Source organism: Pistacia vera, unplaced genomic scaffold (assembly GCF_008641045.1).
Source record: "Pistacia vera cultivar Batoury unplaced genomic scaffold, PisVer_v2 Contig138, whole genome shotgun sequence".
In the NCBI taxonomy this organism is placed as follows: domain Eukaryota; kingdom Viridiplantae; phylum Streptophyta; class Magnoliopsida; order Sapindales; family Anacardiaceae; genus Pistacia; species Pistacia vera.
The window spans coordinates 1065528-1092645 of NW_022195444.1; the positions used below are offsets into that span (position 1 = coordinate 1065528).

Genomic DNA, 27118 nt, shown 5'->3' on the forward strand with positions numbered 1-27118 from the left:
TCCAAAGTTTCAACCTTGAATACTGAATATGAATGTACGACTGTTGATCAATCATCACAATGAATGGGTTATAACGAACTTAAAAGAGAATCAGAAAAAATGATGCGTCGCAGGTGATTTAAACTCAATTTGAATTTGTCCTGGTAACCAATACACGTGGCAAAGTGGGTCGTAGGCGTCCCCGCGAAGTCCGCAGTTCTAGTTACATGAACGAGACACGTAAGGTTTCACATACACGTGTTCTCTATGACTTTCTCCTCCTTACATAAAGATCCCCTTCCCACTGCCACTCTCAGTTACACTTGAAGCTCAAAACAATTTCTTGTTCCAAGTTTGTTTCAACACCATTTCGTTTTTCGGGAAGATGAGTAACTTGGAGACTCGGTCTTTGCTAGATGAGTTTCGTAGCTTTGACAAGGGTGGCTTCTTCGACCTCGGCCACCCTCTCCTCAATCGTATTGTTGAGAGTTTCGTCAAAGCCGCTGGGGTAAGAAACCTCTCATTACATGTACTTTCTCTTTCAAAACTCTGATTATTGATGAATCTAATCGGTTCTGATGTACAGATAGGAGCAATTCAGGCTGTGTCAAGGGACGCATACTTCACAGCTATTGAGGGTATATAAGATGAGTTGTTATTCCGCGTTTCTGCTATGCTTTTGAAAGGTATATCATTAACTGTTTGTTTTTTTCCCTTGATTTCAAGGTTCGGGACTTGATTCAAGTGATATGTCAGAGTTAGGTGGTTCAAAGAAACACAGCTTTTCCAATATCAAAGGTGCGTGTTAAATTAAAATATTATTGATCTGTCTATACTTATATATTCCATGCATTGCCTGTTTCTAATGTTTTGTTATTTTTGTTTTCAGGAGAAACCAACCGAAAATCTCTTGAAGCCATGGTGAGTTTTGTAATTTCTGCTAGAGTATAAACGTCTTTGTTGATTGATGATGGATTTTAAAAACCATGAAGAATCTGCTTTGCCATATTACAGTCTTGCTGGTATCTAGGTTCCATTGCATTTCTTTCTTTTCCTTGAGGGGGCTAACGAGTAACAGGCCATTTTTATTCATTGTGCAATTTTTTGCAGGTGAAGAACACGGGAAAAGAATCTTTACAGTGGGGTAAGTATAAATAAATTCTCAGACCTGAACGCCTTGTTATTATCATTTTATCATTTGCGTGGTTGCTCATGCTGCTCAGATTTTATACTGCCTTTGTTCTAATGCTTTTCTGGGGCTTTTTTTTGTCTTGCAGGACTGGCTGCTGGAGTATATTCTGGTCTCACATATGGGCTAAAGGAGGCTCGTGGAGTTCATGATTGGGTAAAACGATCATAGCACTGTCTTTGTTTTTCAAATTCATTGATAAAATCTACATTGAATTCGCTCCTTATATTGATATGATACCTTTCATTCATAAAAATATAAACAACTGAGAATTATATGCAATTCAAAGGAGGCTTTTCTCTTTTTGCAGACATCTTTTGATGTTTGTTGCATCATAGTTTCATAATCACACAGTAAATTTTCTGGCATTACGACTCTTTGTTTTCCCTTTTTGTTTTGGACAGAAAAACAGTGCAATGGCAGGAGCAATAACAGGAGTGGCATTGGCACTTACATCAGAAGACCCTTCCCATGAGCAGATTGTGCAATGCGCCATTACCGGAGCTGCTATTTCAAGTGCTGCAAATCTTCTTACAGGGATATTTTAAGCTCAAAATAGGAAAATAATGTGGCCTTTGTTGCCTTTATTATCTCTTTTTTTTTTTTTTTTGGGTAAATGACATTCTGCTACTTCCATAAGAACAGTTTCTTTCTGGGATTTTCGTCTTTAGATGATTGTATTTAATCATCATCATCATCATCTTAAGAAACATGAAGGTTTTGTCCCTTTTATGGCCTCACCCGATGCCTTATTATCCAAGAAGTTTGTTTTGTATTTCATATTCTCATTACTATATATTTGTTCTTATTTTCCTGATGAGATTTATATATCAAATATGTATCTAAGTCCAGCCTCTTCTAATTATGGTTTAAGGGGTTGTTTAATTTAAATAATAATTTAAAAAAAAAAAAAGCCAGCAAGTTTAAATTTAACCTACTAAGTCATGAAATGTCGCAAACAACCCCCTCAATCTTAATGTTGGAATCTAATTTGGAACAGGTGAAAAGAGATTTGGGTTTTGGATCCTTTGAAAAATGGTTTATTTTAATATATTGAGAACACTAATATGAGATTTAATCAAATATTTGATTGTATGGAATGGTCATTTGAAAGCATTAATTACCTTAAAGGTTTCAATAATTTTATAGATATATTATTTCTAATTCTAAAGATTCTGAAAACATATATGTAATACTTTTTAATAATAGTTTAAAAACTCTCATATAAACTCTCTGTATAACATTAATCAATAATTTAAGGTGAATAAACTAATCAATCTTATATATTTAAAAGAAACAAGGTGCATAAGATATTCGAATAATATATATAATTTTGTAGTATTAATTTAATTTTCACATCACACACACACACACATATGTAAAGTATTTCAAGATTGAGGTCTTTTCTGCCGCGTATTGAAAAACTGACTCGAAATTAATGAGCTTTATATATATAAACAAGGCCGAACAACTTACACATATCCAAGATTTACCGAAACGATAAAATGTTACTTAAAAGATTTTGAAACGATAAATAGGTACCTTTCATCATGTGCTGTTAGTGATTTCCGTTTGATAATAGTGAAAAGACTATAATGCCCTTGAAAATTTGATATTTTAGCTTTTTATAAATTTAAAAATTTTTAAAAAACCTCTTAGGTTTGCTAATTTAATTAAACACCCCAACATATAAAAATTTTATAAAATCACAAAAACACCCCCACCACCCGCAGTGCCAGATTCCAGCCACCACAGTCGGAAAATTGAGTTACGATATAGACCCCTTCGGATCTGTGTCATAACTCATTGATCTAGCCTTTTTCGGCCAGATCTATGTCCAGATCTGGCCGTCGAGAGTTTTGCAGCCTCGACGGCCAGATCTGGCAGTAGATTTGGCCTTTTCCGGCTAGACCCATCACAGATTTGGCCGAAAACTGTCAGATCTACGTCCAGATCTAGCCGTCGAGAGTTTTGCGGCCTCGAAGGCCAGATCTGGACGTAGATCTGACCTTTTCTGGCCAGATCCGTGGTGGATCTAGCCGGAAAAGGCCAGTCAACGCGTTACGACACAGATTCGAAGGGGTCTGTGTCGTAACACAATTTTTCGGCCAGATTCTGACGGTGGTGGTTGGAATCTGGCACTGCAGGTGGTGGGGGTGTTTTTGTGATTTTACAAAAATTTTATATATTAGGGTGTTTAGTTAAATTAGCAAACCTAGGGGGTTTTTTAGAAAAATTTAAATTTACAAAAAACTAAAATATCAAACTTTCAAGGGCATTCTAGTCTTTTTACTATTACCAAACAGAAATCACTAACAGCACATAACGGAAGATACCTATTTATCGTTTCAAAACCTTTTAGGTATCACTTTGTTATTACGGCAAATCTTGGGTATGTGTAAGTCGTTTGGCCCATATAAACAATGAAATAATATAATACGTATAAGATTTGGTGCCAAAACTTGAGAGATTACTAATACTTCGTTATAATTTTGGTGGTGTAATTGCAATAAAATAATCTAATAAGGACTGCAATGTAAAAGAACAGAATAGAAAACGAATTTCTGTTTTGGCTTGGTTGTGTAATACGAGGGTAATTCCCTAATTTCTAAAACTTTTTTTGTTTAGTAACTGGGATGTTCATGATAGTTTACGCGTATCTCAATTAATTATCGAATCCATTGAAGACCTACAAACCCAAAACAACCAGATAAATCATGTGCATTTATTTTAATATTTTTGAAAAAGAGTTAAGTGGTTATTATGAGATAGAATTTGAAAATTAACAAAAATATCTCATTAAGTTTGTTAATTTACTAAACACTTCTATAATAAAACATTGAAAATTAATAAAAACACCCCCGCACACTCATTAAATACTAGCAGCCAGCCACCATCGTCGGAGGGTGGCTAGAGTCGCCGTATCGACCCATGACCGGTTGGATCTGGCCGGTCATGCCCCGATATGACCTTTTCCAGTCAAATCCACTATGGATCTAGCTGAAAAATGTCATATTGGTGCACGACTCTACGATTAGATCTGGCTGTTGACGGCCAGATTTGGTCACATTTGGTCGTCGACGACTAATTATGGCCAAAGATCTGATCATAGATATGGTATTTTTTGACCAGATCCAGGGTAGATCTGACTGAAAATAAGGCTTGAGTGGTGCATTACCGGCCAGATCTAGTTGATTGTACGTCATTATAATATATTCTGGCTACCTTTCGGTGGTGATGGCTAAAATCTGGCAAATGTGGGTGGGTGAGGTGTTTCTATCAATTTCTAAACCTTTTTTAAGGGTGTTTAGTTAAATTAATAAACTTAAAAGGTTTAAAATAATTAAATAAAATAGAATAATATGATCATAGGTTAAGACAAAAATAAGAAAACAAGTCACTTCTATTATTGTGATAGATAATCTCAAACTTAACCTATTTGGCCGTCGGCCAACGCCTTGGTTTGAAAACTCTTTTCCTAAACGCATAATTTGGGTTTTGTTTTTATCATTGAGACTGTGCGCGTCAAATTTACTCGGTTACTTTATAAAGCATTGTTCACTAATAATGTAATAATCGGCCTTCGACAATTCAAAGAACGCATAATTTGGGTTTTGTTTTTATCGATCTGGTTTCAAGGTATGCCTTTCGCTTTACATTCTCTTCTTTAATTCTCATACTTTCAGTTCTTCCGTTTCTGTTTGGGTTTTTGTCTGATTCTTCTTTTGTATAGGTTTCTGTTTTGGGGTTCTTTGATTCGTTTTATTTCTGTAAAATTTGAAATTTTGAGTATATTGGTAGTTAATTCGGTTTATTCATAACCCTAGATTCTATTTCCTATCGAGAAAGTTTGGTTGTTTTATGATTGTCGAAGACAATTTGAAAATTGAGTAAATGGTTGGTTGGTTAGTTTAGTTTATTCTTAACCCTAGATTATATTTATTGACGTGATTGATTGATTAAGACCATTCTTGAATGCAGAGTCGGGAGAGATTGTGACTGTTTTGATAAAAGATTTGAGAGCTTGTAATTGTTAGGGTTTTGGAAAATGTCGAGTAAAAAGGAAGAGAAATCCCAGGCTGCTGCTGACAGAATTAAGGCTGCAGCCTTGAGTGCAGCCAAAGGTTTAAGTCGTGCTCAGGCAGAACGTGCTGCCACTGCAGCTGCACGAAATGTTAATGCATACGGGCAGAAGGAAGAAGGGCCCAGCCGATGGCAAGAGAAGAGGGAAGCAAAGAGGCAGATGTACTTGATGAGTACCGAAAAGGCGGTGAGATTGGGTGAGAGAAAAGATCTTAAGACTACAATGTCTAGCATTGGTGGTACAGCTTCACAGTGCCAGAAATGCTTTCAAACTGGACATTGGACATACGAGTGCAAGAATGAGCGTGTGTACATGTCACGACCTTCACGGACCCAGCAGCTGAAGAATCCTAAATTGAAGATGAAGGTGTCAATCTCTTATGATTTAGATAACCCAGATGTTAAGGATGAGGCTGCTGAAAAGAGTTCCAAGAAAAGTAAAAGGAAGCATCGCTCTGACTCAGAGTCTGGTAGTGACAGTGAGGCTTCGGTGTTTGAGACTGATAGCGGTTCGTCATCTGTGACGGGTTCAGATTATTCGTCAGGGGAGAGTAGCTCTGACTACAGCTCATCAACTGATTCAGAGGAAGAGAGGAGACGCCGAAGAAAGAAGAAGAAGCAGAAGAAGGCTAGGCGTAGGAGGTACAGCTCATCTTCTGAGTCATCTGAATCGGACTCTGTATCAGAATCTGATTCAGATGATAGGCGCAGCCGAAGGAAGAGAAGGCACGGCAGGAAGCGCTAAATGTGGGAATCTAGCAGGAAGTACCTAGCTACTATTTATTTTGCTTTGTGTTGGATTTGTGTTTTTATAACTGGGAATATCTACCAGCTCCATATAACCATATGTGCAGTATGTCGGTTGATTAGCGGTGACTGTGGAGATTATAAGGTGGAGATACTAAGTGATGCTACAGATTGAGGGCTCTAAAACAAGTTTATTAGATGTTTTCTTCTTTTACATTTCTATTCCATTTTGCATTGACTGTTGCATTATGATGTAATAATATGGATTTTTCTGTAGCTTTTGAACATTGAGCTTGTTTTGAATGCATTTTTAAACTTTATATTGTTTAATAAATTATGGTAGCCATAGTAAATTATTGTCGGACATGCTCCCTTTTCTCTTTTCAATTATTTTATTGGTTGTATGTTGGATTTGTACCTTTCGCTGACTGGTATTGGTTTTCTGATATTCAGAAAGAATTTTACCGAGTGATGCTTTATCATAGAAAATTGTACAGGATTGAAGTTGAAGCTTAAAATGTTGGTTTTTTTTAACTACCCCAAATCATCTTCCTCAGCGATTTATGTGGTCATATGCTATGTGTGAATTTCCATCTTAAACTGCAGAATGATTTTGCAATATAGTGTTTGGATAATGGATACTATTTGGTCCTTTCGATAAAACTGGACCTAATGTACAATTGTTTCACCTCAAAACTTGTATTCTTCTGTACACTTGAGTTATCACTTGATATTTGCTCCTTATGTTAAAACTGGAACTGATGAGCATTAGCCCACATAAAATACCAGTGCATCCGCGCATGAACTGAGATTTCATCTAAATTTTGCATTGACTACTAATATTCTGAGAATTATCGTAGCTTTCTTTAGAACATGGCAGAAGAACCCGCCAGTTGCATTTATGTCATAGATTAGTGCTCTCTGGATCTACCATTTTTGCCTTTTTATTTTAAATAAGATTGAACAAAGATTTACAAAGCAATGTATATGCAGCCCATGGTGTATCTATACATGTATAATTAGGCCTCAGAAGGAGCAAGTTCTTGCTATTTGAAAGAGAGCTTTATATGGGAATTTCTTGAAGCCGAAATGCCATATTTCCTTTATTCTATATAATTAATTATTTCTTCATATTTGTGAGGCTAATTTTAAGGAGAGTTATTAAATCATGTCCAGAAACATAAAATCTACCCTCAATGTTTAGATAAATTCATTAAAAAAATAAATAAAAAAATAAAAAGGGTTTTATGTAACCGATACAAATTTGATACCAATTTATGATTGAACTGAAAAAAGTTATTAATAAATTATATGTGATTTAAATTTTCTCTTTTATTGGAAGTTGTATTTGTACTATATTGCTAGTTTAATGAACTCGTGTGTGTATCAGTGTGTGTGTGTGTGTCTATATATATATATATATATATATATATATATATATATATACGACTTTCTCTTCTCTTAAATTAGATTTTGGGAGTGGCCACCGAGTGACCTGATGGTAAAAGAGTAAACAAATATATAAGTTTATATAGTCTCTCGAATTTGAGTCCTTACAACCCCCTAATAAAGGTGATTATTGGAACTCGTAGTGATAGGGTCTTGAGAGAATAGACGTGGCAATGGGGCAGAGATCTCATTCACCGTACTCATCCCTGCCCTCAAAATCACTTCCCACCCCCGCCCCATCCCCGTTATGGGGATGACAGGAATTCCTCTTCCCTGTCCCAAAGCGGAATGTTGGAGGCCCGTCCCCACCTCGTTAATTTTACATAAACATAAATTAATTTGAGCATTACCAAACATTATAGTTAATTCTCGTCCACATAACAAACACTTAAATTAACTGTTAAAACATAATTAATTATAGATAAATATGGGTTATGGTTTGTTCTTGTTCAATTGTTTAGGGTGAGGGAAATTGGGAAAATATGGGTTTATATAGGTAGGATAATTGTGTAATTAGGTGAAATATATGGGCATTAGTGAAAAGTATATATATATAATAATAATTTTTAATTTAATATATTATATACGAGGCGGGGGAAAGGCATCACCCACCCCCGCCCCATCCCCGAGGACGGGGATTAAAACTCCCCCCACCCCCAAAAAACGGAGGTTTCCTTGCCCCATAAGGGACAAGGCGAGACAGGTCCCCAAAATTCTAAGGAACATTGCCATACCTATGAGAGAATAGTTGAGATGTGCGTAATTTAACCCAAACGCCTCCATGGCCATCATGGAAAAAAAAAATGTTTTGGGAATGAGTTCTGTGCAAACCTATTTATCACCTAAATTATTATACATATAGGCATATACACGTGAAATAAATAAAAAAGTTTAAATAATTAATCTTTGGTTTCCATGTTTATCCATTGAAGTCAATAAAATTACTATCGTGTCCCACAATGTTAGTAGAAACTAGGAGGTCTGCGACTCTGAGAGAGAGCATAAAAAAGAAAGCAAGTGCCCGCCAAAGAATCCCCAAAACCAAAACCCATCTCTCTCTCTCTCTCTTTATCAATCTGTCTCTCTTTTAAGTTTGGCAAGATGAGTACCATGAAATTTTGCCGCGAATGGTGTGTTACATTTTATTCAAATCTCTCTTTTCCTTTTTCATTCATTTTTTTATATTTCTGAAATATATATGAAATTGAAGATTATTAATTTCAAATAATTGTGAGTTTCAGCAACAACATTCTGTACCCGAAAGAAGATAGGGAGCAGAAGATCCTCCTCTATGCTTGCCGTAACTGCGATCACCAGGCAACTTCCTTTTATCTTTCTGTTTTTGTTTTTGCTTTAGTTTTTTATATTTATATATATATATATTGTGAATGTGATTTGTTTTGTGTGTTCTTATATATATATATATAGAGAGAGAGAGAGAGAGAGAGAGAGAGCATTACAAAATGCTGAATCTGTGGTTGGATTTTTCAGTTCTTTTTAGACTTGAAATTGGTTGTGGTGTAGAGTGTTATATGTGGAGAACTTATTTAGAACATGCATCTGGTAGTATTATTAAAGTTAAAAAGCTTTAGAATTTTAATGTTGAAGATTGCCAAGACATGATTTTTATTTTGTGTGTTGAAAGGGACAAATTTTGAGTTGGATAATCTGTTGATTGAATCTATCTTGTTTAGATAAAGGTTTGCTTTAATTAGGGTTTCTAAAGCTTATTTTTAATTCTTTTTTCCCTTTTTGAACCCATAATTTTAAGACTATAATTGGTGCTGAATATGTCCCTATGTTGTCTTATTACTGTCACTAGATTGAATATACTGGACTCGGCACCTATGGTGGTGGGTTGTTTTCTTTGAGGAAATTTTCTGCTGATTTAGGGATTAGTTTCAAATTGTAAAAATAATCGATTCTATTTCCATGTGGGTATTGATTCAAAATTTCCTTGATAAAAGCAGCTGGAAGGTTTTTTCTTACTTGGCATATATATTTAATTTTCTCAACTTGTGCAGGAGATTGCTGATAACAACTGTGTCTATAGAAATGAGGTGCAACACTCTGTATCGGAGACAACACAAATTTTGAATGCTGATGTGGCTGCAGATCCAACTCTTCCTCGAACTAAAGCTGTTCGTTGCTCAAATTGTAACCAAGGAGAAGCTGTGTTTTTCCAGGTTACATCCTATTTCATTTATTTTATTGTTAATATCATTATTCATAGTTGATGTTGTAGCTTAGGGTAGCATTATGAATCAAAAGTTGTATTTTTCTTTCATTCTTCTTTTGTGGTGGGGTTGAGGTTCTGGGAAGTTAGAATGAAGATATATGTAGCATAATAGAGATAAAATTAATGATATTTGAGTGGAAAGATTGTTTTGTCTTTGGATCATAACTGTAGAAGTCAAGGTATATATATATGCTAAAATCAAAGAAGCTTGGCTTGACTTCTTACTAGACATAAAGGCCACCGAGGCATGAACAATTTCGACAAAGTTCCGTGATGGGACTACTGATTCTGAAATTGGAACTTTGCTGGAGTCATTCAATGTAGTAATGTGCTTGTTAAAACTTGGCTGAACTCTGATTCAATTCTACTTTTTCATAATGTTCAAATGAAAATGATTTTCTGCTCTGCTTTTAATAATGTCTTGAGTTCTGTAAACTGTTTCAGGCAACTGCTAGGGGCGAGGAAGGTATGACGCTGTTCTTTGTCTGCTGCAACCCAAATTGTGGTTTTCGATGGAGAGAATGAGATTTGATTGCTCACCATGTGAAGGGCAACTGAATATAATTAACACCTTTATGATGGATATGCTTTATTTTGTCCGCAGAACTTACTGACTCAGAATTAGTACCTACTAGTTTCCGGGCTGATTCTTGTTCTGGCCTAAAAGGTGATTACTTGCATTGGCAGTTTAATCTGGGTTTAGTTTATGTTGATGGCTCTGAGATGCCCGCCGCAGATTTTTTCAAACTGTTTCTACAAAAATGAAATTTATTCGTTGTCGTTGCAAATCTATTTTGAGCACCAAGAACAGCACTGAATGCCTCTGATACAGCTATTCTGGATACAATAGACCGGAAAAACTTTTTTGAAATAATAAAACTTCCTTACCATTAAGTTTTAAATGTTCAATAGTTAACAGGAAAGTAATTATAGTATAAGTTTTAATGTTTACCTAAGGGAGATTTTGTTATGACATAACATCTCAGCTCAGGTAGTTCAAGTTTTATTTAAACCATTAACTCTCATCTAAAGTGCAGCTCCACAGGATTAACCGACGAAACTCACTATTAGTTGGAGGCATTTGCACTTGTTTTTGAAACTGGAGAATTTTTAAAAACTTTGATGTGTACAGTAAAACAACTGACACATGACTAGATATTAACATTTCTCCTTTCCCTTTCCCCTTGTCATTATTAATGACATGATGATTATGATGTGATGTCTATCTGTTCTGTACAAGAATGAATCTTCCGGTGGAAAATTTTTCCACAGCCACCAGCTATTACCTACTGCGATCTCTCTCACCCGCTAAAAGGAATCCACCGCGTCCCTACCCAACCCCCAAAATTGGATCTAAATGAACAATGAGCAAAGAAAACTAAAAACATTTGAAGTAAAATAAAGGCAAAAGAATTGTAAATATCTACAAAAGAAATGGGTAAAAGCCTATACGGCTTGCCTTCTTCAATCTGATCACTGCCTGGTTTCAGGCGGCCCCGAGGATGAGGACTCTAGAGATAACAATATCCGTTCGAACCAGTCTGAAAGGCATTTTATTTTTGTTGAAAGGTCTGAATTCTTCCCAAAGTAAGATTCTGCGTTGGACAGCATAATGGCAATGTCATGCTTCACTGCCTCCAAACTTCTGTAGTAGTTGTGCTCTAACCTAGACTGGATCACTTCAAGTGATAATGGAACTGGAAACCTGAAATATTCGTGGATCCAAAAAACAATTCACCCTTCAATCTTATAATCAAACTGTCAAATAATATGTATATATATATGTGCCAAGACTATTTACTAAGATAATAACTAGAAAAATTAACCCATGTGCATATTGAAAACACAAGTAATTTAAGCATTATACCATCAAATTACCTGTTTGTAAAGTTAGACTTCTGTGAAACTTGCTTCAATTTTTGAACCCCATATTGATCCTGAAATGTCAATAACAAAATTAAAAAACACTTCTTCACAATTCAATGCCATCTATTATTCTCTAATATTGGTTGATGGTAGAGTTCATGAAAATAAAAATCTAGCATTTACTTCTGCATATAAGTAAATCTCTACACCATAGGATTAGAATTGATAACAGTTGGGAGCTTGTGTCCCATTTTAACGTAAAAATAACGACATACAATCAACAACCCCTCTTTTTTAGACACTAGTGACAATTTTTTAAAACCATTAGATTCAAGCATCTTCTACAGTTGAAGTAAAACTAACATTCATTAAAGCAGATTAGAAATTGTAGATGTTAGATATAATCTCAATCATTGAAAGTGTATCTATATATAAATTGCCTGATACCTGAACTTTGTGGGCAGACTGCTCCAATTTGGCAAAGGCAGACAGCAGTTTATTTCTGCTATCATCATCAATATGAGGTTGCTTCCACTGAGTATCAGCATCAAAAAGCTCCCAAGGGCTGTGTAAATGTGTTTCAGTGGGCTCAGTCTTGTACTGTACAGTATACCTCTCCCATGGACTGTCCGGAAATTCTGAAGATTTGGGCTTCACAGACAGGATACGGCCATCCCACCAACTACCATCTTCTTCACCCTCATTTTTCCACCACACTTTGCACTTATCCCTGCATGTCCAATTTCTATGAGTAGCAGCATCGAACCGAGTTCTTTCAACAAGAAAGTCTGGGAAACCAGTCACTTCAGGCAAAGTCAGCTTGAACACTTTATTAAAGACACTGGAAGCAGGGTCTATAAATTTGAGAGCCATTTTACAACAACTATCACCAGAACCTGAAGTGGTGGCATAATCAAGACCTTCAACTTTACAAAATTCAACAGCTCTTATGTTTCCCTTTACTGTTGCCCAAGGACCCACTTCTTTTGAGTTTCTATAATATATATACTCTTGATGCCCCTGAAAAGTACAGCAGAACACAAAATAATTATTAAAATCATCAACCCTAAAGCAAAAAGTAAAAACAAATTGTAACAAATAATGAAGTATCTAACTAACCTGTCTAAGATATACAATTTGATCCCCTAGCTGGGGAATATAACGGGAGCCCTCCTCATATGTTGACAACATTAACCATGAACGTTTTCTTGATGAATGATGTGCCTTCCGCTTATCTACAGGACTTGAGTCACAGAAATGATAATTGCTTCTCCTATTTCTTATAGACCTTAATCCAACTGTCATCCTTGAACCTGATCCCCATTCTTCACATGGAAGTTGATATCTGTTCACAGACTTATTATGTGCACTTGTATAAATATCCTGAGATTCATGTTGTTGTCCCAACCTGAGATTATTGCTCATGTTTGGATCATGTGTTGAGGTCTTCAGTCCCATGGACCTTGTTCTACAAGACCTATCACTTGTGCCCTCATGGAGATTAGTGTTGTTAGCATTTGAAGTACTTTCTCCCATGCCACCACTCTCACCTTCTGAGTTAGTTCTATCCCTACACGTCTTCAATCTTTTATACACAACATTAAACATCTTTTTTGAATGTGAATGCAATCCCGAAGAATCGTGGACTCTAGATACGGAGTCAATCTGTGTATCTAATTGCTGCAATCCATCAGCTCCCTGGTTTGTACTAATTCTATTTGCTCCATCATACTCCAACACTTCTGAAACTGAATTCCATTTCATGTCCAAAGAGCTATCATGCAATGCATCAGATCCACATTCAATGGAAGGGTCAGGACCTTCAGCATCCCTTGAAATCATTTTCGACTTTATTCTCAACTTAGTTGAAATAGGTAAATGGCTCTCTTCTAGTTCGGGATGGTTATTAGAGTCATTCTGATGGGCAACAGGATTGGCAGCTGCATCCCCATTAGTCATGTTAACCCAATTTGATGATTCATCATAATCTCTGAACTCACTGAATCCTGAGTGCTCCTTGCCATTGGCTTCACCACCCAATATCTCACAGTTCTTAAATCCATGACTTTCCACATTCGTTATCTCTACTTCATCTATCTTATCCCCACAATTTGTAGTTTCTATACGGGAGGATGTATCAATGCCATTTTCTTCAGGTTTTACAAGTCCAATAACTTCGTTTTCTTTTGCTTTATGATTGTCAAGATGCACATCAGAGCCAGTATTTGCATCCAATAACATCGATTCTCCTAATCTCAAACGTTTGGAAGTGCGAGCCCTGACCCCTCCCCATTTTATTTCCCCATTTTTGTATCCATCTGAGAGGTTTAAATGAAGTTCAACCTTTTCTAATTGCTCTCTCCCTCTTTCCATCAAGCTGCAGTTTGCATCACCTGAACAGCAACCTTGGTCAAGAGGGCTTACGTGATTTCCATTGTCAAGAGCTGCTTCTTCAGGAACCACAGATGATGTACCAGCCACATCGTCATGCCTGTCAGATTTATCAAATGCACTCTCAAGCTTGGGCTTATTAGAATCACGAACTGGTAATTTTAGGACCAATTTCCTCCTGGTTCCAGCCTTCACATGAGATTCAGGGAATTCAAGTTTAGCTGCATCCTCAGATTCATCTAAGGAAATTTCTTTCCCTTTTGAATGCTTCATTTGCTCATTTACCAAAGATCTACTAGATTCCTCACTCTCCACGTTTGAGTCTTGCAGTGTGCCTTCACTCTCTGATATTTCACCTTCTGAGCCATCCTCATCTTCTCCATCTGTAGATGCCCCTGTAATTTTGGAAAATAATGTACGAGCATTGCGTGCTGCAGCTCTCTGAGGTCGCAATGACTTTGATTTAGAAGACTTCCTCCTTGAAGTTTTTTGGCTATTTCCTGACTTCCTAGTTCGGATATGTCTTGATGAATTACCCTCGCACTCATCCAAATTTCTCTTTTTAACACGTCTCCCAGAAGATGTCATAATCTCAACCTAAAAAAGAGGATTAAATATCCAAGTCAAGCATGTGCAAATAAGAAAAATCAAATATAATTTGTGGAAAACACTTACTTCAGCCTTTTGTTTTTTCCTCTTCGATCTTCGAAGGCCATCCTTCTGATTGTCCTCATTCTCACTGTCTTCAGCACTGCACTCTGGATCATCAGAGGAAGTAGAACTTAAATTTCCTCGCTCCTCTCCGGAAGAATACTCTTCAGGAACATTGTACTCTGAATCAGTATCATCACTTTGAACTTCATTTTCTGGTTCCCAATCCATTACATCAACAAATTCTGGCAGCGGGTCAATGATTATGTCCAAGTCTGCCAATGGCTGCAATTGGTAATCCTGATCTAGACTGAAGTTTGGCCCAACAGTAAGTTTTAGAGAAGAAGGGCGCCACTCAATACCCAGAGCTCCCAACCGTCTTTGCTGGTACATAGTTTGATAGGGTTCTGGGTATGGAATCATGCCTGAATTTCCCACACACAACCAGCACTTTAAGAAAAGAATAGATTCACTAGAGAAAAATAAGGCCTCAAAATATCTCGATTATTGAGTCCATGAAAGAATAGAGAGAAACCTGAATCACAAAGGGGATCTTGCATATTCCGCCGGTAAGGCGCGAGTTGAGTTTCCTAGATCAAAACACCGCCCAAGTTTGAAATCAGGAAGTGGTCACAGAGACAACATAAATACAATAATCTAATATAGAACTTAATAGTTATGTCCTACCCACAAATATCTATAAATTCCACACATATGAATGCAAAAGGGACAGAGAACATCAGAGCCAAATCTTAGCCACAACTATTTATACAACAGTTCAAGTTTAATCTTCCAAGGTTAATCCTAGAGGACAGAGAACAGTTTGCTGCTTTAAATCATGCAATTCTAAAACTGAAACAGTCAGTATATATGTATGTATGTATGTATGAACCATTCTAAATGTTTCAGCACAGCCCCTCCTATGTTTACATATAAAACATAATATTATAAAATAGCGCACATATAGGGAAAGCTAATTAATAAAAAAAGTTAGTGAAGATGGTCAACTAACCTGGTCCAGTACATTTCCATAGGTATCTTGAATAAGGGGGCGATAATCACCAAGGAAAAACTGTTTAAACAGCACCAGAGCATAAGTATCGAAGAGAGTGCAGGCAGCCCACTTATGATAAAACTAGAAAAAAGAATAACTAGTTATTCATGCTATCAACTACCTGATCATATTTGGCATCCTGTTGGGATTCCCCTTGCCCTGTGTTTAATATATATAATTGACCAACATCATCTGAGAGTATAATAGAGGTTCCATCCCTATATCAGTAGCAATGATGAATCAAAAACTTTATTGATGTAGGAGAAATACAGGAATATTTTGCACAATATTGCAGAGAATGTATATATAGAATAATTCTCTTATCAAGACGTCCTGATATTAATTTTTCAGGACCATGAATATATACCATTGGATTTGAATTATAAAATATCATAACAATCCAATGAGATGAATCCAACGATGATAATCCTGATAAAATTAATAAGACATCCTGACAAGAGAATGACTAATATATGTAAGTATGTATGTATGTATTTATGTATGTATGTAATTGCAACACTGTATTTTATATTCACAATCTTACTTACAAGGAGGAAAAAAACTTTTGAGCCATAAGTGAACAATTTTAGTATCAAGAAGCACCAGACAGGACCCAGGATATTTAAAGCCACTGTCACATTTTTTTGACTCATTATCTTAAAATTGGATTCAGATCCTAGCATGTTCAAATCTAGCATGATTCACAATATTGTAAATGATACCTCATCTCAGCTTAACATGAAATGGAGATTTACAATATAACCACCACAGTTTTGATCTCCATGCACAGAGCATGGAAGATTATGGAAGTGAAAACAAAGGTCACTAGGGCAGAATCAGAGACCAAGTGAACTATGAAATCTCAATACTCAAAGGAATATATAAGCCTGAGTAAATTTAAGAGTATTCTGAGAATCAATCTATCATCAAGACAAGAAATTTCTTTGAGTTGTGCTGAAACTAAACAAAAAGTGAAGTGTCAATGCAATCAACATAACAAAAGAATACTAGTCACTTACGGTGAAAACTTCCCATCAACCAACTTGAAACGTGAAATTTCATAGATCCTGATAGGGGTACCTTCCCAAATCTAAATAACACAAAATGTGAATGCATTAAGTAAACATATAAAATTAGCAGTCTTTTCAAAGAGCTGGAGAGAACTGGATACTCACATCCCACACTATAGTTTTGCCATCATAACCAGCACTCATAGCTATGCGCGGGTTGAAAGGATGAACATCCAAAACATAAGTCTACCATAATGACAAAAAACCATGATAAGAAACAAAAAATAAAACAAGGACAACCCAGCTTCACACATCCTCAACAGATTAGCAGTGACATATGACTGAGCAACCAAAAGTTGGTGAGTCATAAAAGCAAAAACCACCCCAGTCCTCATACAGACAATTGGACCACAATTTATTTCATGAGAATCCTTAAATCAGATGGCAGGATAAAGGCTGTATGTTAGATCTCAAAACATTGCTAAATAAAAGTTCCTATATTTTTAAGGCAAAAAACCTTCCATTCAGCAGTTAACCTACAACAGAACTGTATCAATTACATTAGGTCCGAAAATATTATAAAATCAAGGATTTAAAAGAATGTCACCAACACAGATAAGCTGGAAAGCATGGAAAAGGTATGCCAGCCATATACTGATTCAACATAAAAAAAAGATGAATATACAAGTCCAAACCAAAGAATCACTTGAGGCAAAAGATTAAAAAGGAAAATCTGAGGATGTACTGGTAAGACAATGGTCATGGCAGCAAATAAAAGAGGTAAGATATCTATCTAATGCAAGGAGATTGAAGCTGTACAAACAGCACATACATCATGTTCATCCACAATATATCATATCTGATAAATAAAGTGCTGACCAGAGAGTAATAGTAATCACAATAGAAAGATAGAATAATAGTAATCACAATAGAAAGATAACATTAATCAGGAAAAATAAAATACTCACGGATTCAGTATGACCAGTCAAAGAATGTACTAAGCTACCATCAGCAGCATTCCAAACACATATTCTGCAATCTGCATTCCAATAAAAATATCGCCATCATCTAGTCAAATTTACACAACTTATGCCCCACCAGCAATGCAACCATATAGAATGCTTCTGCTTCATCCCACTTCAAAAAAATTTAATCCTAATTCTGGATATTGTCAAATTGGACAAGCATGTGAATACATACAGAAAAGGTTATCAACATTAAATGCATTGCCTTAAACTGCAAAACAAGAAGTCAAAATATCATATAGGATAATAGACTTAGACATGCACGACAGATAAGAGCTTTAAAATGGTATGTGCACAATAGCATGCCTTATTAACCCAACAATTAAAGGACGACTTTGACCTAGAATCTGCACAACAAAACACATTATGAACTTCAATCTTAATCCTTCTATGCTTCACCTGTAAATATAGACATTCATAAGCCAAAAGAGCATCTTTTTCGCTAATGAGATTTCATATGTAGATTATGATTGAATAAGATCATTCTTGAATGAGGTATTCAACTGTAAGTGTGAACAACAAACCTTTCCACCTCATATTTAAAAAAAAAATAACAAATTTCTTTAGAGGAAGGACGAAGGGGAAACAAAAAGCATACCCATGATAGCAGCAAGAACAAAGCGATTGTCTAGGCTCCACACAATCATATTAACACCTCGAGGAGTTGGAAGAATTCTTTGACGTGGGCCCCCTCGTGGAGGTTGAGGAGGCATAGGAGGAGGTGGAACTTTGAGATGATAAGCTTGTGTCCAACGGGCAGCTTTTGGCTGAAACAAAGTACTAAAAGCATAAATTTCTAATTTTGAAACATGAAAAGAAAATCATCATATTACTCCTAGGTTTAATAGATCCAATTGAACTTCATGGGAAGAAACTGAGTTTAATGCCTGATGAGAAGGCTTATTTGGAAGTTGAGCGAGAATGAGAAATTGTCATCCATGAGAACTTACATGGGATCTGCGTGATCTAGGGATCCAAATAATTGCACTGCCGTCACGAGAACAGGTAACTATATTGTCATGAGAAAACCTGATTATAGATAATGACAAGTATAAGCCTTGAGTAGATAGTGTTAAAAGTGCATGACAAGCTGAATTAATTTTCTTACTAAATGTGGGATAAACAGGCAGCTTAAGGACCCCAAACTTTTTATCTTTCAAGACGGATACTCCCAGATGACATATGCTATTTAAGAAGCCACCAACCTAAAACAGAAAAAATAGAAAAGGAGAATACACGTACCAGGAATTTTTAAATTTTGGTGTATTCTCTTCCTTTGAATTGTCGGCTAGAGAAAATCTTGATGCCACAGCACAACCACTGCAATATTAGGAAGTGTCACAATGTAAATAAGCCACTCAAGTGTAGTTCACAGTTATTGCCAGCATAGAATAGAACACTAACCTGAACTGCACATAATTGACATCATTCTCGTGGCCAGATAACACATCTATCTCATGATTTGGTTGGTCTGAATCATCCATGTTAGGTTTACAAGCATTCCAGACCTGCAAATAGCTCACTACTCTTATAAAGAAGTTCTCGATTGAATGCAGCATAGTAACAAAAAACAATATGCACAGAACCTATACAATTAGTAAAACAAAGGTACAGTAGAATAAAGATCAGGCAGAAATGTGTAAGCGCAAAAGTAAACTCAAAGCAAGCATCATTAAATGTACCCTAGCAAGAGTGTCTGAGCTACCAGTAACGAAGACAGTCCCATTAGCATTAAACGCACAACAAAAAATTTGATGGCTCCGTGGACCAGCACTGGTGGATGGACCAGTGTTCTTCCCTGCAGCCATCCAGTGATCCTATACATTATTAGCTCTTCTCAAAAGATTTCAGTCAATTAATATTGTGTATTCAAAGAAACAAACCAGCCATAGAATCTGATGGTCTTGGTACATATATCCGTGGACTGAATTGAGAATATCTAGCATCCCATATCCTACATGTTCCATCGTCAGATGAACTGCAGAAGATAAAGAAGAAGCACTAAAAATTAAGTTATAAAGCACGAGGTGTGAAGTGTACAGATTATCACTTACAACATCTCAAAAAGCAAACAGAATCTATGCCAATAAATAAAACAAAAAAAAATAGCATGGAATATGTAAATTCCCAATAAAAATTAAAATACAAATAGTAGCAGAAAAAAAAAAAAAATCACTAGCAATTATTTCACATAATCAAGCAGAACACAGAAATCAAGAACCACATACTGACAGGAAATACAGATAATTACAAAGACAGCTTTTGAGAACATTGTCTCCAATAAAAAAAAAAATATATATATATATGCCTTCCAGTGTCGGGCAATTCAAAAATAACAAAACAATTGAATTAAAAGACCAAGCCTCAAGAAAAAGGGCAAAACAATTAATTTGTTCAATGAAGTAGAAAATGGAAAGAAGTTTAATATGCCAACAGGAAATTTGTGTACTAAAAGGAGATAACAAAAAGACATAAGAAGAGCATAGAGAACAAAAGCATGAACATAACTTCAAAAGATAGGAATTTCTATAAACACAATAGATTGCCTTGATAACTCTCAGAAAAAAAATCAAAGGAACCAGAAATTAGTCTTACGATAACAGCTGGTATACAGAGCCTGGCCTAGGACTAAATGCAATGGCAGTAACAACCCCAGTATGTCCTCGCAATACTGAAATTGGAAGCCCATCTGGCAAACGCCACTATCCAAAACCAGAAAAAAATGGTCAAACGATTGAATTTGGAGACAGAGAGAGAGAGAGAAAGAAATCTTATGTCAAGAACAAATGGTAACTTACAACACGAATAATACAATCATTTGAAGAGGATGCCACCAACGCATTGTTGGAACTCACGGCCAAATCTGTGATATCACCCTGTTGTGCACATGATAAGACAACATATGATTAAACAAAAACTAAAAATAGTGCAAATAGATGTTTGATTTATAGAAGATCTAAACTCACTTCATGTCCACGGCAGCTAGCCAGGCAATATGCAGTCTCCATGGACCAGATTTTTACAAGGCGATCATCAGAACCAGTAATTACATATCTCCCTGAGCGATCAAATGTTGCTGCAGAAGATTGAACAAAATAAGAACTTAGATATGCATCCATGAAAACCACTAAACATGTTAGGAGACACACAAACAAATGCAACTCATTAAATACAATACATGGATTAAAACACAAGCTGACTTTGATATCATGTTAAGTTACTATTTGACTAAAATGCTTAAATTGATAGATAAGGATCCAACAATACCATTTAAGCTCTTAATAAATCTAATGACAAAAAAGAATAGGATAGATAAACATGGACATGAAAAAATGACTTTCATTCAAATAATTGCTTCTTACCCTTGTAGGCACAACAACACTAGTGCACTAAGTGCCAGAACAAGAAGATGTTTTTACCTTTCCTCTATGTTTACAAATTTCTGAATTGGGAGTTACTTCCAGATCTTACAACCTTAATAAACAAGAACTACCTGGAGGTAGTATCCCAAGCAGGTGACCCTAATAGGAATTGAACATTTGACCATAGTTAAAAGACTTTTACCACTAACCTAACTTATAGGTTAGCATGCAATTATGCATATAACTAAAAATTCTCTGGTGTAAACATTTGCACTGTATAAAAGTGTAGACCTAAAGTGAGCTAGGCCATGTTGCTAGTGCAAACAACATTTCCTATCTCAGTTTACATAACTATCCACAATTTAGGTCCCGCTATGAGTTCTCATGAGTGGACACTCTGATTTTTTAAAATCTGGATTTTCTACATACACAAAATTATTAAAAAAAAAAAAAAACAAATTTTTGTTGAAATATTTACCTAGTGAGTTGACAGGAGTTCAAAAAAAAAAAAAAATCTTTTAGCAATTCTATACAGAGTTGTTGGTCGAAATTTCAAAAAGAAAAACAAAGATTTCCATAGGAGAGGACCGTAGTATACACATATGAGAACTAGATATACAAGTTTCCATTTCAAAAATCGAACATCTTAATTAATAAAATCCATACCACAATAGACAGCATTCCGATGTCCTCGTACCCTCTTTATATTTTGCATCTTCTGCACCATGGTTAATGGTTTCACAATGGCATAACATGCTGCACGAATAGATGGAGCACGATGATGTCGTGTGAAACCACCCCCAATTTCTCTCAAACTTAGCCCTCGAACCTGATCAGCGTGCTTATGAGGCCAACGCATATGAGCAGAGGGATGCTTAACTTCAAATTGTCCTTTATCCCTATCATCTTTATAAGGGGTAAAAAGAAATCAGGAGTAATAAGTAGAGAGAAAATTAGCCTTTGCAAAATAGAAAATTAATCAAGCTGATGCAAACTGAATTTACAAACTCCCAAAAAGGAGATGAAGGAAGAAAGGTCAATGGAAAGAGTTAAACGATGCCGAAAAGCTTAAATAAAAGTCACCTACAGCTCAAAAGTGAAAATGTTCCTGTTCCCAGAAGAGTCGGAACATCAGCTGCATTTGGTGCATTTTCACCCATCATGCTTCGTGATGAAGAGGGTGTACTTATTATCAACTGCTTCAAAAGCTTTACCAAGTGGTCCTTTTCAATGTGAGGATACCTGAAGAAGACAAATGATCATACTTTTAAGCCAAAAAATTTGTACAAAAATAATACAACATGAGATTGAACAAATGTTTATTTGCTTCTTTCTCTCTCTCTCTCTCTCTCTCTCTCTCTCTCTCTCTCTCTCTCTATATATATATATATATATAGCCAAAATAGCATATATAAGGAAGCTAATCGGCCATAAATGCAACTTTGACCCTAATTCGGAGAATTTAATGAATTTAACCAAAGTTTCTAAATGTTGAAACAAGACAAGAAAGCACAATGTGTACCTCTCCACCAACTTATTGTAACTTAATGGGAATGACAGGCCATCATCATTTTCATCCCCACTGTGTACCCCATTCCTTGAATACCAAGCATGATACCTTCTAGGAAGAAGTTGATGTTCAAGAAGTTCATTCCAAAACTGTCCATAAGTTCTCTGACATGGCCCAGCCGAAAGGAAATGCATAATCAAAAAATAAACTTCTCTAAGGTCAATGTCAACATCAGGCTCCACAGTATGACTTGCTTCAGGATCTGCAAGCTGAGCATTCCCATGCACCTTACTTGAAAGATTCAAAGGTTTCATAGAAACAGAAGGTGCATCCCCAGCTGGAATGTACTTCCGAAGAGCCATATTTTTCTGTATTCTAGAAGCAAAAGGAAGAGATGTAAAAATTATTTAGTGAAAATGAATATAAAAACATTTATATGACGCAAGAAAATTTCTCCCTGGATATCAAAAATTATTTCCACATATATCATTGCATAGATGGTTGAAGGTTTCTTTTCTTAAGTAAGCTATGGTAGTAAGTCATATGGGCTAGTCTTATGCTGCAACATTGGTACCTTAAGTCTGCAGGTCAATGCTGGTCCAGAGATAGATTCATATTTGGCCCATTATGGTGAAATTGGAGGAAAAGGAGCACATATAACAAGGTGCAAAATTACCAGCAGTAAGAATTATGAAGTGAAGACCGTTAAATGGTAATTAAATGAGGTTAAAATTGTAATTTATTCAGGATTGGCCTAAGCACGTCCAAGGTGTCCTTCTTTTTCCATAGAGAATTCAGTAAAGCATCGCATAAATAGATAAGTCAATTAAATGGGGAAATTCATTCAAGAATGGAATTATGAGTACAAGCACACTAAGAAATCAGTGGATTGTCCTTTCTTAGTGTTTTTCCTTAGTTTCATTTTTGGACTTAGAAAGTTGAACTTAATTCTGCCTGAAGACTTCTTGAAGTGTTGGCAAGAGACACCATTATGCCTGTTTTAGTTAGAGTTTAGGCTCCTAAGCTTGTATCTAGATTTAAGGGAACTTTTCTTCTCTACAGGATTCTCTGAATACTTTTTCCACTACCTGATCGAATTTTATAAACAACCTATCTCGCTTCAGCTAATTCACCTCTAGAATTTGAGAATTTCAAATATTTATAATGCATCCAAGCCTTTGCAAACAAATTGCCATATTTATCAAATACAAACAATTTCAAGTAAATCCCAAAATATCAATTCTAATAAACCCTACACTACACAAAAAGTAACAGAAAGAACCAATGTGAAGCAATGCCACCAGTAAAACTACACGACAATCCCCAATTAACTACACGAAAACTCAAAATAATCAATTCCCAAACTATCAATTCTAATAAACCCTAAACTACACAAAAAGTAACAGATAGAACCAATGTGAAGCAATGCCACCAGTAAAACTACACAACAATCCCCAATTTAACTACACGAAAACTCAAAATAATCAATTCACCCTACTCAAATATACAATCAATTGGTATAGCAAAAAAGATATTAAGAACCTTTTCAATAAGTCAAATAAATGAACCAGATGGACGGTCCCAACAAACTGGAAATACTCTTCTACACTTTTGAAGAAACCAAGAACTGCCAAATTCCATAGATGCACTCCTCTCTGCCACCAAAAAAAAAGAAAAACCCTAAATTCAATCTATTTTCACTTCACACTCTCATAAACTAATCAAATGTAGATAACATGAAACCAAACTAACACAATTTAGGATCTAATTCAATATATGCAGAAGCCCTATCCAGTTCCTCCAATAAAATAATAAAAAAAGTGAACATCATAAATTAAAATTAGTTAAAAGGAAAACCTAGGTTATAAATTTACCTGCAATGGAGTTGGTTTGAACACAAAACGATGAGTTTGTAGCGTGTCTTCAGTCTTTCACTCTCGAGCTCTGTGAATTGGAAGGCAAGCGTAAAATGAGATCGAGCGGTGGAATGAAAGTGAAGAGTGAAGAACACGCGCCAGATAAAGGAAATTTAGATTCTTTGGAGGGAGCTCTGTGTGTCTGTGGAGGTTTTTGTTGTTTGTTATTGTAGAGAAAAGACCGAGAGAGACACACAGTGAGAAGGAGAGAAGAAGCAGAAAGACGTTGAACGAAGCGTTTTATATCTTTACGCCCACTCCTCGTAGAAGGATGCTTTGAGAGGAAAAAGAAAACAAAAAAAAAAAAATAGAATTAAATTAATTTGGATTATCCGGATACGCGTACCCACGCGCAAGGTTATCGCGTAGAATATTAGACTGTAACCAAACGACGTCGCCGCTTTTTTATTTTATTATTTTAAGTACCGTGGGAGTCTGTGAGGACTGAGGTGTGAGCTGATATAGAATTCTTCTAGATCGTTACGGTACGTCCGTTTGTACTTACATCCAAGGTACCACGTTTGGGATTGGGAATTGGGAAAATGGACCCACTGATGGGCCTGGCCCAGTTTTATTTTCTGATAAGAAAAAGTTTTTTAAGAAAATACTTATCATTTCTTTCCTTTTTCAGGATTAATAATTAATTTATTTTTATTAATTAAGCAGCCTTTATATAAACAATCTATCCTTGTTAAATATTGTGGTTCGTTTATATATTTGTTCTGGTATAAAAATAGAATTATGGAAGTCATATTAAAAACTAAAATATGAATCATATTAGAAATAAAATGTCTCATAACCGACTTATAAATATATAAATAAAAAATAATTTAAGGTTACGAGAGAATGTGAGCACACAAAATATTTGGTTAAAGGGTTATTAAACATCATGCGTAGAGTATTTAAGAAATTGGGATTATTCTCGCTCTAGATACTAGATTGAACGTGGTTAAAAACTATGATTATTTTTACTCTATTAATTATGTATTAGGTTTATAGTGTTGTATACTCTTATATATCGTGTTCATAAAAGTATAATGAGTTTCTCTCATTTGGGATTGTAATCTAGTTATGACAAACCACGTAAACATTGTACCTCTTAGTATAGTGTAATTTTATTTATATATTATTAATCTCGAATGTATGTTTTTCGTCGGAACGATCTCCTAACAATCCATAATATAATTTTTATGAATTAATAGGAAGGTTTGATAATTTAATTAGATAAATAAAAATTTTAAATATTAACTTTTTAAAAAATTTGAGAATAAAATTAGAGAAATTTCTCTCAAAATATCCGATAGGTCAAGTGGTCAACATTCTCGTACTTGCATTTTAAGATTCCAATAAGATTGGATAAATTATAAAACAAAGATACGCTTTTTACAACTTTTACTATGTTAAAACAAATTATAAATAATTAAATATATCTAATAAAATATAACCATTAACTTTCTCTTCTCTCTGGAAATTTGATTTCTTTATGTCGCACCCATTAAACCATATAATATTTATTTAGTTAACTGAATTATTGCTTTGAATAATAAAAATATATTTACATTCTCGAAATGAAAATTGTTTTGATCGAGTTCTTTGCTTTAGAATCAAGAAAAGTTTGATAAAAAAAACAAAAATGCTATATCCATCGACCGAAACACGTGAAGCTTCTTTTCTCTGCCAGGAAGCCGAAAATGCTATAACCAAAATAAAAAAAAAAATGTCTTTTCACGCTTTCGCACAACCCATGTGCTTTTTTGACAGGTGTGAATGTGATATTCTACAGCTTTTCACGCTTTCACACAACCAAAAACGTACCCCTCTTCTTCTTCTTCTTCATGGCCTTCCATGGCTTCTTCATCGACTCCCTCCATCAAATCTTCACTTGGGTCATCTAAATCTGCCTTTTTGCAGCATGGGTTCTCTTTGCAATCTGTAACTTTTCCTGGGTTTCTCATGAAAGCTCGTTCCTTTGGTATTTTTGCCAGAGTTGCTACGGAGAAGACTTTATATGACTTCACCGTTAAGGTAATTTTTTAGTAGTTAATGGAGAAGAAGTGGGGTGCGTTTTGGGTTGTGCGAAAGCGTGAAAAGTTGTAGAGAAAGAAGTAGAGGAAGGCATAGAAGAAGCCATTGGTTATGAGAAGTTAGGCAATATGCGTGGACAATCTTCTCTCACCTGTCTTCTCTCACGTGATGAAGACTCTTTACTATGGACTTTGAGCATGTCTCTCGTGAGAGAAGACTCTTTACTAACAATGGCCATGCCTCCTACGAGTTAGGGTGGGTTTTTGTTCCATTTCGTCACCTTTTTACTTTCCAAACCTTAGCACTTGAACATGAACTCAAGAAGCAGATAATGGACGATGCAATTAGGTGATGTATTGTGTGAAGAGAGAGCTCAAATGAAACTCTCAAAGGCTAAATATCAGCTTGAAGAAAAAAATACAGTTGTTGATAAACTGAGGAGTTAACTTGAAGCTTTTTAATTAGTGTAGGGACGCCTTTACAAAAATAAAGGACGGCCGTCCATTACATATGGATGGCCATCCTTACATAATGGACGGGCGTCCATTTGGAATGGACGCCAGTCAATTCCAGATTTAAAATTTTTATATTTTAAAAAAAAGATGGGCGTCCCTTATTCATG

The 27118-nt window shown here is 35.6% G+C and overlaps 4 protein-coding genes across 4 annotated transcripts; 3 read left to right on the forward strand and 1 right to left on the reverse strand.

Moving 5' to 3' along the window:
• Window positions 1-238: 238 nt before the first annotated feature.
• LOC116122870 (outer envelope pore protein 16-2, chloroplastic) lies at window positions 239-1943 on the forward strand. Its single transcript, XM_031408675.1, has 7 exons — window positions 239-487; window positions 566-617; window positions 706-777; window positions 869-900; window positions 1090-1123; window positions 1257-1324; window positions 1573-1943. The coding sequence occupies exons 1-7, from the start codon at window positions 365-367 to the stop codon at window positions 1714-1716; spliced, it is 525 nt and encodes a 174-aa protein (XP_031264535.1). The 5' UTR covers window positions 239-364; the 3' UTR covers window positions 1717-1943.
• A 2629-nt stretch (window positions 1944-4572) lies between these two features.
• Window positions 4573-6351, forward strand: LOC116122797 (zinc finger CCHC domain-containing protein 10). Its single transcript, XM_031408610.1, has 2 exons — window positions 4573-4807; window positions 5150-6351. Exon 2 carries the CDS (start codon window positions 5217-5219, stop codon window positions 5994-5996), a length of 780 nt encoding a protein of 259 aa, XP_031264470.1. The 5' UTR covers window positions 4573-4807; window positions 5150-5216; the 3' UTR covers window positions 5997-6351.
• Window positions 6352-8411: 2060 nt separating this feature from the next.
• On the forward strand, window positions 8412-10379 carry LOC116122860 (DNA-directed RNA polymerases II, IV and V subunit 9A). Its single transcript, XM_031408666.1, has 4 exons — window positions 8412-8577; window positions 8689-8764; window positions 9472-9633; window positions 10131-10379. Exons 1-4 carry the CDS (start codon window positions 8549-8551, stop codon window positions 10209-10211), a joined length of 348 nt encoding a protein of 115 aa, XP_031264526.1. The 5' UTR covers window positions 8412-8548; the 3' UTR covers window positions 10212-10379.
• Window positions 10380-10765: 386 nt separating this feature from the next.
• Window positions 10766-24718, reverse strand: LOC116122786 (PH-interacting protein). Its single transcript, XM_031408600.1, has 25 exons — window positions 24430-24718; window positions 24098-24210; window positions 22568-22930; window positions 22133-22287; window positions 21712-21951; window positions 20650-20759; window positions 20482-20559; window positions 20279-20385; window positions 19567-19661; window positions 19366-19481; window positions 19088-19191; window positions 18926-19003; window positions 18634-18712; window positions 18282-18450; window positions 17627-17697; window positions 16824-16904; window positions 16668-16738; window positions 15770-15866; window positions 15607-15666; window positions 15130-15184; window positions 14619-15019; window positions 12672-14540; window positions 12000-12572; window positions 11565-11623; window positions 10766-11391 (listed from the first exon to the last, which is right to left on the reverse strand). The coding sequence occupies exons 3-25, from the start codon at window positions 22915-22917 to the stop codon at window positions 11160-11162; spliced, it is 5250 nt and encodes a 1749-aa protein (XP_031264460.1). The 5' UTR covers window positions 22918-22930; window positions 24098-24210; window positions 24430-24718; the 3' UTR covers window positions 10766-11159.
• Window positions 24719-27118: the final 2400 nt, after the last annotated feature.